This window comes from Pristiophorus japonicus, chromosome X, assembly GCF_044704955.1.
Source record: "Pristiophorus japonicus isolate sPriJap1 chromosome X, sPriJap1.hap1, whole genome shotgun sequence".
Taxonomy (NCBI): Eukaryota; Metazoa; Chordata; class Chondrichthyes; family Pristiophoridae; genus Pristiophorus; species Pristiophorus japonicus.
Genome location: NC_092010.1, coordinates 18,829,547 through 18,844,212, shown reverse-complemented (window position 1 = coordinate 18,844,212; position 14,666 = coordinate 18,829,547). Strand labels below are relative to the sequence as shown.

General features: G+C 44.7%; 1 protein-coding gene across 9 annotated transcripts in view; it reads right to left on the bottom strand.

Moving 5' to 3' along the window:
- The window catches only part of LOC139240912 (R3H domain-containing protein 2), a 205,813-nt gene that overhangs the window by 57,928 nt on the left and 133,219 nt on the right, over window positions 1–14,666 (bottom strand). For 6 of the 9 annotated variants that reach the window (XM_070869420.1, XM_070869419.1, XM_070869421.1 and 3 more), the window contains one exon: window positions 4,968–5,069. The exons of the other annotated variants lie outside the window; for them this stretch is intronic. In XM_070869420.1, the coding sequence (XP_070725521.1) occupies window positions 4,968–5,069 (102 nt within the window). The remainder of the gene's footprint in view (window positions 1–4,967; window positions 5,070–14,666) is intronic. 9 annotated transcript variants of the gene reach the window in all.

The window sequence follows — 14,666 nt, the reverse complement described above, 5'->3', positions numbered from 1 at the left end:
GGGGCGGTGGGGAGGAGGATGGAGGTCGGGTCCGGGGGTGGGGGGGTCGGGAGCGCTGGTCGGGTCAGGTCAGGGATGGTGGGAGGGAGGTCGGTTCGGTTCGGGTCGGGTCGGGGGTGGGGGAAGCGCGGGTCGGGTCCAGTCGGGGGGTCGGGTCGGGTCGGGTCCGGGGGCGGGGGGGGAGCAGGAGTCGAGTTGGGTCGGAGGAAGCAGGAGCTGGATGTGGGAGGAGCCTTATCCACGCAGCCCCAGTGAGGCCATTCGGCCAGGGCTAGGGGCTGTGTGCTTCGGGCCCCTCCCACACAGTTTTGGGCGCCTGGAGCTACTGCACTTGCGCGCCCACTGTAGCGCGCATGTGCAGAGGTCCCGGCACTGTTTTCAGCGCAGGGACCTGGCTCCGCCCTCTACAGCTCGTGCTGCGCCGCGCCGAGGGTCAGAGGACCTGCAGGGAGCCGGAGAATCTGGAAGATTTTTTTAGGTGCACTTTGTGGCGCGAAAAACGGGCGTCCAGGTCGGGGCTGCGCCGTTCTAGGCGCGGCCCGAAACTTGGGCCCATTAAGACGTAACTATAAGACGCTTCATTTGCAGGCTCTGTATTGCATAGGTCAGTGCTGAAGGGTGTACGACATAACCACAGCCTAACGGACGCATTGTGCTGAATGTAAAATTCCAATTTGTGCCAAAGTCATTTTGTCTGTACATGCCTGCTTTGCTATTGTTAAATTACATAGCGTAGAAATTACTGTTACCGATATTAGTGAATCAATGCTCAACATATTTGTTTATAACATAGTCTGTTATTTTATTGCAGGAGCTAGCCAATTAAAATTAACAGGCTGGCATGTCCATCACATACTGGACAGAGGACTGTCATCTGAATCCATTAAGTGCTTATTAAGATCCTGGCCAGTATGAGATCATAAATATGTTTCTCCAAAGTTTGTCTAATCAAACCTAACCCCATGTTACTGGAGTGGAGAGTTTACCCCAATCTTTGATTGTCTGAATCAATGAGCAGAGAACCTTTAACTGGGCAGAATGAATTGGTGCAAGGGAGGAGGTCCTGGGACCTTATATGATGCAGGAATAGGAGACCACCTCCAGCACCACCTATCTGCAATGCCATGCCAACATTTTCAAATGCATGCTCAGCACGTGGTTTCCCCAGATCCTAGCAGGCTAGACGATATGCTGAATGCGTGGAGCATGTGGATGAAGGAAAATGTCTTTAAACAGGCTGACTTGCAGGCAGCTATAAAGTATGAGGAGAAATGATCCACACTTGAAACACTTCACATTCTGTAACAATTCAACAGAACACAGCCCCCCTCAATCTGGGCTATGTGATACCTGCTGCAACAACAGGCGGTTGCTGGGATAACGTTTGCTGTAGAATGCTGTTCAATAAATTGGCCAACAGATATGCAGAAGCTCTCCCAATGGCTCGCCAAGTTTATCTATAAGCAGCTGAACCATACAGAGCAGGAAGGTGCCCGGTTTCTTCACTTGTCTATGCTGAGTTAATTGATCATAGCCAGAGTGGAGATAGTGTTACTATAATATACCTCGGAGTAGGGAGGAGAAACAGCGGCAACAATTCCTGTTCCTGGTCAAGTGAGCCCTGCTGGAAGTGCACATGTATCAACTTTGGCTCAGGATGGGATTGTGATAACCCCCAAGAGAATTTCTTTTATTTTTGAGAATAAACAGCGTCACAGCTTGTAAAAATTCTACTAAAGGACACATAAATACAGAGAAGAGACTACAAATCATAAATCATAATTACGTTATAGCCATAAGATCAACAGTTTTCAGAATTTAGTTTTGGAGCTAAAGTTTTGTTAATGGATGTCAATGTGCTCCACTCATTCTGTTAAATACGCTATTATGCTGTTAAAGAACTTTGATCCTGCTTCTGAATCTGGCCTTGAGGGGATGCAATTGTGCTCAACTTTTTGTACAGTAAGTTACTCGATAAAGACTGCAGTGCTTATGTTAATACCAGTCCCAACATTGTGGTACGCCAACCCCGAGAACTATCACTGCCACAGGACAGTTGTTAGGACGCACCCCTCCCATGTGTAGAGTCGGGGGTTGAACCCAATACCACAGCTAGAGCTGCCAAAGTTGATGAGTGATTGCTAGAGGTGCACTCTTTACAAGGTGCCTATTAACAGTAAGTGATGCAGCGGCATGCTCTGGCGCATAGGCTGACTGGGGCACTAGATCCTTCCTTTCTGTAAACTACTTTCAAGTATTCTCGTTGGAATATACAGTGTTGCACACGTTTTAATAAACTTTTTCTTTGTTTACCAAGGTGAGGGCTGTTAATAATGGTGAATAGACCATGTTCGCTTTAATATGGTTAGATGAAAAGGAAACCTCCCTCAACTTTACTCCAACAATATTCCTCAGCTCCAACCTCAGAGTAGCACTCTGATTTCCTACTACCAGAGTGTTATATTTTCTATTCCCACACCAGGCACACTATGGCCTCTGGGAGCAACATTAATGCCAATCAGCGACAATTTGTACTGTGGAATCTGAAAAAAGACTGCCAAACCCATTTCATTTGAGACTCATTCATGCACGATTACATTATGCTTGAAGACCCAACTCCCAGAGATACTTTCCGCTGCTACAAGAACTCTTCGTGTGCCCTTTTTGCAATGAATAGAACCCCTCGAGAAATGATCTGGAGTTAAGCAAATGAGTAGAATATGGTGGGGCTCACAGTACAAACTACATATGACCTTGCACACTGGCATGGTAAATTCATCATTACTTTCCGCTTCTTTGTACACATCAAGGTGAGGAATGTTAGTGCTGCGGACAACACCCAGTGTCAGCATCAAGCACTCCCAAGTGAGGTATAGCACAGCTAGATAGAGTAAAGCTCCCTCTGCTCTGCACCTCAGTACCAACTTTAGAAGAGCACCTCCTACTGCACTACTTTTCATTTTTCACAACAACCGTCCTTATGTCAGAGTAGGACAGCATTTTATTCATTTTTCACAACAACCGTCCTTATGTCAGAGTAGGACAGCATTTTAGTACCGAATTAGGGCCAGTTTGGTCGTGTCGGCAGGATCGAGATTGCCCTTAGATCACGTCACGTAGGACCCTTACAACCAAACAGAGGATACTTTTATCCCATCAGTCTGGGCTGGAGTGGAACCCCAACCCAGGTTGCAATTGGTGAAAGGCCAATATCTAAACCAGTTCCCCGCACACCTGTCTGTCAAAAAAAGTGCAGTATAAATAGTTACATCGCTCATTATAACAGTTTCACAATGCATGACCTACCTTTTATATTTAGATTTGGTTTCAAAAGTAAAAATAACCTATAAGGATCTCACTGCTGCGAGGGGTGTGTCAGGTTTACTTTTACTCATCCGACAATCTGATAAGCACTTCAGTGACTGAATGAGACCATGTTAAACAAACGACACTGCCATCACCAGGCCACTTTATGTGGGTCACCTGATTGTTATTTACTGAATTCAGGGTACTAGCACAGCAATTCAGTGTGAAACATTGCTGCAAATTCTAATTTGGGATGTGCCAATAATGCAGAGTGTATAGATAATGTTTTCCTCTGAGCAGCATATGCCTGTCCCATTACCGATCAACATGTCAATCCCCAGGTAATTATAACTTCTAAACTTTTACTTTTCAATTTTGCGCATGCTATATATTAAATGGATCCACAGGGTCCCACAGGACAGTTACACATTTCCCCCCACAATGATGAGCACTCATGTCGGAGGAAAGATTCTGAAAGATGTCCACAACCACTTTTGTTTGCTCAAATCACTTAGTCTGCTTAACATTTTGCATGCGACTTTATTCTGAAAATGTATTTTTCTGCGTTTGAGTAACTATTTGATCGATGACTTTGAGGTTTAAAAAAAATACCATCCATTACTGTAAATGAAAAATCACCACAGAAGACAAGCATGCAAAACTACTTATAGGGTTAATGACTTCAAAGAAGAAAAAAAACCTCCCCTTATCTCTCCTCTTTTGAGGAAGCGAGTTAAGTTACAGTCCAGGACCTCGATCATCTTTGTGTAGGTTGGAAGGCCAATTGACGGAGTAGTGGGTGGGGGTGGGGCAGCAGTTACATCCAATCCTATCCACACACTTTCCAATAGGATAGTGATCCAGGGCAGGAAATCGGGCTGATGTGTCACTTTCCGAGCATAGGGACATTGAAGCTATTTCTAGCACCTCCACAGCTAACAACGTAGCTCAGAGCAGGAATTGAACCTGGGAGCTTCCTTGTCTGTGTGGCTCAGTACCACGCTGGACCGTGCATTTATCCAGTGAGACGCTGCTATTTGAGCATGTCTGTGAATTATAAAGTCAGAATTACTGGTAAACTCATTTCAGTAGTGGAGATTGCTGTTTTTCCCATGATCTTATTTATGTGAAGTTTATAATGTCAATCACTTGAATAACAGATTATTAATGGGGATGTCGTTTTGGGACAGAGGGCAGATGGAGGGAGGAGGGGTGAAAGAAGCACAGCAAATTCCTTCTGCAACACATATTAATAGTGTATCTCAGCTGGTGCATACATCCTGTTAGACAGTTTGTAAGGGTAGATGATATTTGAATTTTCATGTGTAAACTTTTTCCCCATGTTGAGGGCAGGAATTGATTCGACTGCAGAGGCAGTTTGCATGGGTACTTCTTGTTTCCCATCGAAAACAAACAATGAAAAACATGCTTCCGTGGGCAAAGTCCAATATTCCTGCACCCTCGTGCTTCCGTTTGTCACTGGGAGCAGATGCCAAGAGCTGTTATATATTCCCCAAGTACTCCCTTGTGATCCAATGGTATCCTTTATATGTCCAACCTTAATACTACTTCTGTAAAAGACATGAGGGTAGCACAGACAAGCATGCAAAACTACTGACATATACAGGCAGAACTAAACATACAAAACTGATAACATGTACCATAGTGTACTGCTGGGGAGGCGAGACTGGCAGGAGAACTTGGGGGCAAGAGGTCGCAGAATACTGGATAGGCTGTGCAGAGGGCTGCAGAGATGGCAAGGGCTAAGAAAGCCAACAACACAGTGAAATGATTGGAAAAAAGAAACACAGGGTTAATGACATCATCATCATCATCACTATCACTACACACAAAACTGTTAGACAGACATTCTACAGCAATTCTAAGATTTGTCAAACTAACATTTATTTTTCCCTTTTTAGTGAGGGCATAAATTGCTTTTTCATTTTCTTCCCAGTCCCCCTTAATCTTTCTGGGCTATGCACATCTTGGTTTCAAGAGGGTAAGCAGGCAAGCTGCTCTCAGGTCTTTGCCAATGGTGCTCTTCAGCCAGCTGTTGGGCAGTGAGTGGCATGGCCCTGTAATGACTCATTCTGATTTTCCCCTTCCCTATAGGACCTCCATTTGATACCTGACAGCACTTTGGCTGAGATTGGGAACTCAGTGTAGTGGGGTGAATTAAACGGGTGCCGCTTCACTGAATAGCCCTATGTACTAGGGCTCCAATGTGTAACTTCACTGACTTGGTTTGCAATACTAAGATACTCAAAGTTTTTTTTAAAAACTATTCATTATAAAAGTTATTAACACAACCATTTTTAAAAAGTGCAATTGCATAACAACCCATCTGCCGTATCTACAGAATGCATCTCCTTGATGAGCTGTAGACTACATGCGGCCAACTTATACACATGAATTTCCTCCAGGACTGATCATACCATTTACCATTGTTGGCAGACACTGCCATCTCTGGCATATAAGTCACAACTTCCTGTGTATTTTGAATATAGGGTAACAATCTAGAGGTTCCTTAAATCAAAAGGGTAACTGAAATAGGGAAGCAGCGTGCCTCAGATTTTAATTTGTAAGCTTGTAATTAAAAGCTTGTAAGAATTAAGTCTGCTGTTATGTACATGTGAAGTACATAAACATGGTGATTTAATGAGGGAAAATGTTGAATAACCCACTGTGAGGAGAGTCTTCCTTCATTGTTTCAATTAAGTTCAACCTCCACATACAAGCAGATCGTCTTCATCCCATGGGGGTAAAGAGAATTCAAATTATTGAGCGACACTATTCTTTTAAGACTGTTCCATCACGCAAAGCCACCGCGACTTCTGATTCAACACATACCTGATTATTTCCAAGAGGATCAGGGCCTGTTTAACCATCCCTTTGGTTGATGTATATGAACTTATTTGTACCAGACAGTTATCCAAGTAAAAATAGATATACTGCTTCAACAAATAAAAACACCTCCAGTGACAGGTATGTGGTAAAGACTTTGGCTGCAAAAGTTAAGCCAAGTGGCAGTACTAATCATTTATGCCTCCCATCAATACTACCTGCAAGATCCTCCAATTCCTATCTGGAAGTACACATGCTTGAGAGCAACCTATGCACAACGTTGGAGATTTATTAACTTGTCCTCTTTTAATGATTTATGTAGCTGAACCGCCATCTGTCTCTGCTTCTCTTCTCCCTTTAAAGTTTTAACATTTAGTGTAGATTTCTTCTCCTTGCTGTTCACATTTCTTTGCATGAAATTTCGCCTGACCTCTACCTGCCCAATCTACTAACCTGTTCATGTCCTTCTGAGGTCACAGACTGCCCTCTTCATAGTTATCCACACACTCTACTTTAGCGTCATCAGCAAATATTGGCATTGTGCCCCCTATACCCAAGTCCAGATCATTTATATATACTGGGAAGAGCAATGGTCCCAACATTGCTCACTGGTGAATATCACTGTTTACATCCGCCTCGTTCAAAAAAATCTATTAACCAGTACTCTGCTTTCTATTCAACTACCTTCCCATCTAGGTTGCTACAGCCTCTAATACCACAAACATTCATTTTATCAACAAGTCTTCCACATGGCCCTTTATCAAATGCCCTTTGAAAATCCATATACACAAACCCACTACGTTTCCTTTATCACTACACTCCCAAGATTTCTTCCAAGGACTCCATTACATTTGTCAGACACAACTTGCCTTTTACAAATCCATGCCGTATGTCCTTAATTAACCCACGCCTTTCTAGGCAAGTAGTGATTTTATTTTGTAGTATAGCCTCAAGCAACTTAGCCATTACCAATGCTGGACTGACTGGTCTATAGTTACCTGGTTTATTCCCTTTTGAACAGAGGTGTTAAGTTGATGGTGACAACTGAAAATCCGCCAAGACCTGATCTACACACACATACCTGATCGATAACAGAATCCTTACGAGATCGAATTGGATTTCTAATTAGTAGGCAATTTGATACTTTGCATCAAGGAAACATTCTGTCAGCAGCAAAGAAAGTCTGTGACCCAGCACGCCTTACCTGGAGCCCCAAATGGGTGAAACTCTCCTCCATATCGCAATCAACTTCAAAATCATAAAAACTATTGGCTTCAGAAAACTGGGTCAGAGCAGTGCAAATTTATAGGGCGATACTGAAGTCTCTCTGAACCAACTGGTATTGGAACCAGTGCCTGGAGGCGGGGGAGAAAGATAGCTGCATCAAGAGTCGACTTTGGGGGGGAGGGGGGGGGGGGGGAGCTGTGAAAAGGAGACCCAGTGACACAGAGCAAGGATTCAATTATACATCAGCTATATGCATCAAAGGGAGCATGTTGTGGTCAATAAGACTGGATTGTTTCTTCCTGCTGAGTCTCAAGTGTTGGTATCAACGTAGATTGGTGTCAGAGCCAAGTTGGACCTCAAATGCTGAAGATCTACGCACCAGAGCTGGCTGCTCCGAGGCAAGCTGCTCCAGTGCAGCTCCGTGCTTTGCTACTTCAGCTCCAGCATTGACACTGGCATCTGTCCAATAATGTGGATTGGTATGTTCTATCCACAACAAAAGGAGAAATTTAACCCAGCCAATTACTACCTTATCAAACTCCACCCCATCAATAAGCAACACCTACTCACCAATGCTCAACTTGTGTTCCACCAGAACCACATAGAAGAATCAGAGAATGGTTACAGCACAGAAGGAGGCCATTCGGCCTGTTGAGTCCGTGCCGGCTCTCTGCAAGAGCACTTCAGCTAGTCCCACGCCCTGCCCTGCAAAATGTTTTCCTTCAGGTACTTATCCAATTCGCTTTTGAAAGCCACAATTGAATCTGCCTCCACCACCCTCATAGCTCCAGACCTCAGCACAGACCTGATCCACACCGGCACACAAGATGACTGCCAGAAGAGGAGTGAGAGTAGCTGCCCTCCACATTAAAGCAGCATTCAAACAAGTATGGGACCAATGGGGGTCAAACCCTCCAGTGGCTGAAGCCATACCCAACACAAAGGAAGATGGTTGTGGTTGCCGACGGTCAGTTATCACAGCTACAGAGCATCACTGTAGGAGTTTCTCATGAAAGTCTCCTTTGCCTAAACATCTTCAGCTGCTTCATCAATGATCTACCCTGCATCATAACATCAGGAGTCTGGCTGTTTACAGATTATTCCATTCAAATCTTATAATGAAGCAGCCCATGCTGGCTTACAGCAGGACTTGGATAACATCCAACCTTAGGCTGACAAATGGCAGGTAACATTCATGCCATGTGCTGGGGAATGACCATCTTGAACAAGAGAAAGCCCAAGCATCGCCGCTTGACCTTCAACAGCACCAGCATTGCAGGGTTGCCCACCATCGACATCTTGGGGTCACCACTGACCAGAAGCTGAACTAGACCAGCCGCATCAACACCGTGGCTACGAAAGCAGGGCATAGGCTGGGTACTCCGCGACAAATGGCTCGCCTCCCATCAGAACTTCTCCATTGTCTATAATGCTCAAGTCAGGAATGTGACTCCACTCGCCCTGATGGGTTGTGCAGTTGCAACAACACTCAAGGAGCTCAACACCATCCAGGACAGCGTGATTCACCTGATTGGTGGCCCCGCCAATGGACTCAATATCCATCCGCTCCACCAGCACACTATGGCTGAAGTATGCACTAGCTACAGGACGCACTGTAGCAACTCACTAAGGTTACTTTGACAGAACCTCCCTTATCTGCAACCTCTACGATCGAGATGGACAAGAGCAGGAATATCATGGGAACACCATCACCTCCAAGTTCCCCTCCAAGTCACACACCATTCTGGGCATATATCACCTTTCTTTCATTGCTGCTGTGTCAAAATCCTGGAATTCCCTACCAAAATCCATATGGGGAGCACCATCACTGCATGGACATCAGAGTTCACGGCAACATACCACTATCTTCTCAAGGAAACTAGAGATGGACAATGAATGCAGCCTTGCCAGCGTCACTCACATTCCAGGAATACATTTTTTTTTAAACTTTCTTTTCCCCACCTGTAGGTGCGAAATGCTACCTACTTTGCCAGTGAGCCCTTCCTGGAAAACTATTAATGATACCTGTCGAAATTGAATTCTCTATCTGACCTGGAGCTTGTGCACAGAACTAGAAATTGACATCTCTCCGTGCTTGGAGGAATCAAGTTTGGATATTCTTGCAGCCCAGTGTTGCTTTTCGTTACATCAGTCCGCTGTGGTGAGCTCTTGTACGAATTTTTGAGCAGGCTTCACGCTTTGTGATGATGGAAGACAGAAAAGCCGGTGTTGTGTGCTTTAGTCACTGGGAAGGATTCACAACAAGACACAAATACATCTCTTAAATCTTGGAGCTGCTATCAACCTGAAGTTGGAGGACCTGTTCAGAACTCAAAAAAAGCCAGGGCAAAGCAAGTACTGCCTGCTGCAAAAATGTATTGCACCATTTAGCACGAGTTAATAAATGCAAAAACTTTCAAGATGGAAATGCTCCTGACGTTCAAAAAATTAAAGCACAAATATAAAAAACGTAGAAACGGAAATTTTCCTCTCCAGCGCGACAGGCAACAAAGGCATAGAGCTATCTCTGTGGTCACCTGCAGGACAGCTATGCATGGTGCAAAGATTTTAAAAGGACAGTGTTCCCAAGTGCTTTTTAAAAAAAAACCCCTGCAGGTTGACAGAATTTCCGATATATATGGAGAACACATTTTATGCCCGTAAAAAATACTTGTAGGTTGCGTGTCCGAAGTCCGGAAACCTCGGGACCGAGGCCATTCCGGATATTTCCGGATTTTGGAACCTCTTTGCCTGGGCCGAGACAAGTGGGGTTGGGCAGCCAAGGTAAGGGGGCGAGGTCGGCCCACCGAGGTAAGGGGGAGGCGCCGGGGCGAAGTCGGGCCGCGACGGGCGAAGTCGGGCTGCCAAGGTCAGGCCGACGAGGCGGTGGGGGGGGCGGGGGGGGGCGTGTCCGGATTTCGGAACATCTTCCAGTATCCGGCGACCCCGCCACGGATCGGCCCGGTGTCCGGATTCCGGAACATTCCAAATTTTGGAACTCTGGATTTCGGACACTTAACCTGTATAACCATTCTGCAAACTCTTGTGGCAGAAATCAAGTACTGCAACACTACAATGTTTACACTGATGGTTTGTAAACTGTCCAAACAGGCTTCAGGTTTAGAACTGGTTTTAATCTATACATAAATTTAGTGCTAGCCAGTGTAGAGGGCATTGAAAGGACTCTGCACACACCATCAAAATTAAAAGGCAAAGTAGAACACTTGACCTGCTGAGTAAATTGAAATGCAGTAGTACCTGTTTGTTGCTACCGATGGCACTCCTCTTCACATAGCTCGCTGATCACAGGTTTGAGAACTCTAGCATTACAGCAGGCCCTTATAAAATGATTGATAAACAGGGACACTGCTTTGCTGTTTTCACAGAAAAGCGATGGAATCAGGTTAAGCAGTCCCCCAAAGAGTGGCAAAAATCCTGCAATCCCCCATAATAAAAATGGAATTTAGCTTATTCAGTTACCATAAACTAAATGGCTCAAATGAATGCAGGTGGTTTTCTAGATTCGTGTATGGGCAAGAATTTTCCGTCAAAACCTTTGATTATTATTTCCAGCCGTCTATGCCCACAAAAAGCAGGTTCTACAACTTGGATCTGAATGACTTCTTCAGTTCCCAGAGGTCCAACTACCCTTTTCCACGCACATTAACAAATTCCTTAAGGTTACATTAGGAACCATTGCCATTCACTGTGGTATTCTAGGAAGAGTAAACATTTTATAATACAGTGGAGCTTTCTTATAATCATACCAAATTTACTAAACACAAGATGGAGAAATGTTTGGTTGTGCATTAAATCTGGACTGTCCCAAGGATGCATAATCCCAAAGGTGCCTGATACCGGAGAGGCCTTGGTGGCACCTTCGTGGGTGTCACTGAAAACCTTGTTGGGGAGTCATGAAGGGTTCCCAAAAATTCCCAAGAGTCCCTCTCCCTGAAAATTAAAGAAAAGCTCCTCTTGGACTGTTAAAAATGAGCTTTGGATTTTTCAAGTGGAGATCTAAGTTTTAAAAAGGAAAAAGGCAAAAGGGGGCCAACCTCCTGGAACCCCCCCCCACCCTGCCCCACCCCAGTGTTTGAACTTTTTGAAAAGAGAATTCAAAATGGCCCTAAATGACAGAAGCCTGAGATCCCCTAAACATCTATGGGAAGGAGTATATCAATTTTAAGATTCTACAGCATTTTGGCTGCGAAAGAGTGAAGAGTGTTACCGAATACAGGAGGTGGGGCTAACCTCTGTGAAGCAAATTTGTGTATTAAGGATCCCAGACTGTCTGGGGGAACTATGCAGCACCAATTCACCCCCTAAGAGATAATCAAATTACCAGCCATTATCTAAACTACAGAATTCATCCAAAATATGCAAGAAGCCAATTACCCAATCAACCACTATGGAAATCATGGGCCCAACTAGATGGCCAGGAAACTGGACAATCCTAAAACAATGCAAAACCAGTGATAGCACATTATCACACCCTAATCGAGTTACTGCTGACTAGCCCACCAAAAACACTGACAAAGGAGACATTTGAAAATCAATGGACAGAACAGTTTAAAGCCCAAGAACTGATTCGGCACGAAGATAAGGAAGCCTGTTTTCGTATAATTGAAGGCCTGTTCTGGCAGTTAGGGGTGCTTCTAGAGACACTATTAAGGTAGCAGTCTCGTTGCATAAGTTTAACACCAGCCTCGAAAAGTGGGACCCCGAAACATCGGCAAAAGGAATCTCTAAAACCCAGAAGGACAGCACTATGACAACAAACAGGCTTTCAAAATGACTATCGGAAAGTTTTGGGCCATCGCAACCAGTCAACCGGAACCAACCCGACAAAACCGAAGAAAAACCGAAGATTTTTCCACTCTACAAGCTGGTCCTACGCTACCAAGGGGTGAAACATTACCCAACGAAACTTTTAAGACTACCCTGACCAAGGAAAAGTGAATACTCACCCCACAAGTCCAATACGCACCTTACCGCATCAGCGGACTCAACCCAACTGAAAAAGTGACGCAGGTTGAAGTCCCCAACGAGGTCCGGGGTACAGACTGTGCAGCCCTTTAATGAATAACCCCAGCTGAGTGTGCTTGGTGCCATGCCATTTGGACCAGAGTAGATCCTTCCAGGGGGAAAGTACCACCAAACAGTAGTAGTGAGGTTGGGAACAGCATCAAACAAGAAATTAGGGATGCGAGCAATAAAGGTTCAGCAGTTATCATGGGCGACTTTAATCTACATATAGATTGGGCTAACCAAACTGGTAGCAATGCGGCGGAGGAGGATTTCCTGGGGTGTATTAGGGATGGTTTTCTAGACCAGTATGTCGAGGAAGCAACTAGAGGGCTGGCCATCCTAGACTGGGTGACGTGTAATGAGAAAGGACTAATTAGCAATCTTGTTGTGCAAGACCCCATGGTAGAATTCTTTATTAAGATGGAGAGTGACGCAGTTAATTTAGAAACTAGAGTCCTGAACTTAAGGAAGGGTAACTTCGATGGTATGAGACGTGAACTGGCTAGAATAGACTGCCGAATGATACTTAAAGGGTTGACGGTGGATAGGCAATGGCAAACATTTAAAGATCACATGGATGAACTTCAACAATTGTACATCCCTGTCTGGAGTAAAAATAAAACGGGGAAGGTGGCTCAACCATGGCTAACAAGGGAAATTAAGGATATAGCGTTAAATCCAAGGAAGAGGCATATAAATTGGCCAGAAAAAGCAGCAAACCTGAGGACTGGAAGAATTTTATAATTCAGCAGAGGTGGACAAAGGGTTTAATTAAGAGGGGGAAAATAGAATATGAGAGGAAGCTTGCTGGAAACATAAAAACTGACTGCAAAAGCGTCTATAGATATATGTGAAGAGAAAAAGATTAGTGAAGACAAATGTAGGTCCCTTGAAGTCAGATTCAGGTGAATTTATAATGGCGAACAAAGAAATGGTGGACCAGTTGAACAAATACTTTGGTTCTGTCTTCACGAAGGAAGACACAAATAACCTTCCGTAAATACTAGGGGTCGAGTGAGAAGGAGGAACTGAAAGAAATCCTTATTGGGCGGGAAATTGTGCTCAGGAAATTGATGGGATTGAAGGCTGATAAATCCCCGGGGCCTGATAGTCTGCATCCCAGAGTACTTAAGGAAGTGGCCCTAGAAATAGTGAATGCATTGGTGATCATTTTCCAACAGTCTATTGACTCTGGATCAGTTCCAATAGACTGGAGGGTAGCTAATGTAACTCCACTTTTATTTTTAAAAGGGAGAGAGAAAACGGGTAATTATAGACCGGTTAGCCTGACATCAGTAGTGGGGAAAATGTTGGAATCAATTATTAAAGATGAAATAGCAGCGCATTTGGAAAGCAGTGACCGGATCGGTCCAAGTCAGCATGGATTTATGAAAGGGAAATCATGCTTGACGAATCTTCTGGAATTTTTTGAGGATGTAACTAGTAGAGTGGACAAGGGAGAACCAGTGGATGTGGTGTATTTGGACTTTCAAAAGGCTTTTGACAAGGTCCCACAGAAGAGATTGGTGTGCAAAATCAAAGCACATGGTATTGGGGGTAATGTACTGACGTGCATAGAGAACTGGTTGGCAGACAGGAAGCAGAGAGTCGGGATAAACAAGTCCCTTTCAGAATGGCAGGCATTGACTAGTGGAGTGCCGCAGGGCTCAGTGCTGGGACCCCAGCTATTTACAATATACATTAATGATTTGGAATGAAGGAATTGAGTGCAATATCTCCAAGTTTGCAGATGACACTAAGCTGGGTGGCGGTGAGAGCTGTGAGGAGGACGCTAAGAGATTGCAGGGTGACTTGGACAGGTTAGGTGAGTGGGCAAACGCATGGCAGATGCAGTATAATGTAGATAAATGAGAGGTTATCCACTTTGGGAGCAAAAACACGAAGGCAGATTATCTGAATGGCGGCAGATTAGGAAAAGGGGAGGTGCAACAAGACCTGGGTGTCATGGTCCATCAGTCATTGAAAGTTGGCATGCAGATACAGCGGGCGGTGAAGGCGGCAAATGGTATGTTGGCCTTCATAGCAAGGGGATTTGAGTATAGGAGCAGGGAGGTCTTACTGCAGTTGTACAGTAACAGAGGCCTCACCTGGAATATTGTGTTCGGTTTTGGTCTCCTAATCTGAGGAAGGACGTTCTTGCTATTGAGGGAGTGCAGCGAAGGTTCACCAGACTGATTCGCAGGATGGCAGGACTGACATACGAGGAGAGACTGGATCGACTGGGCCTGTATTCACTG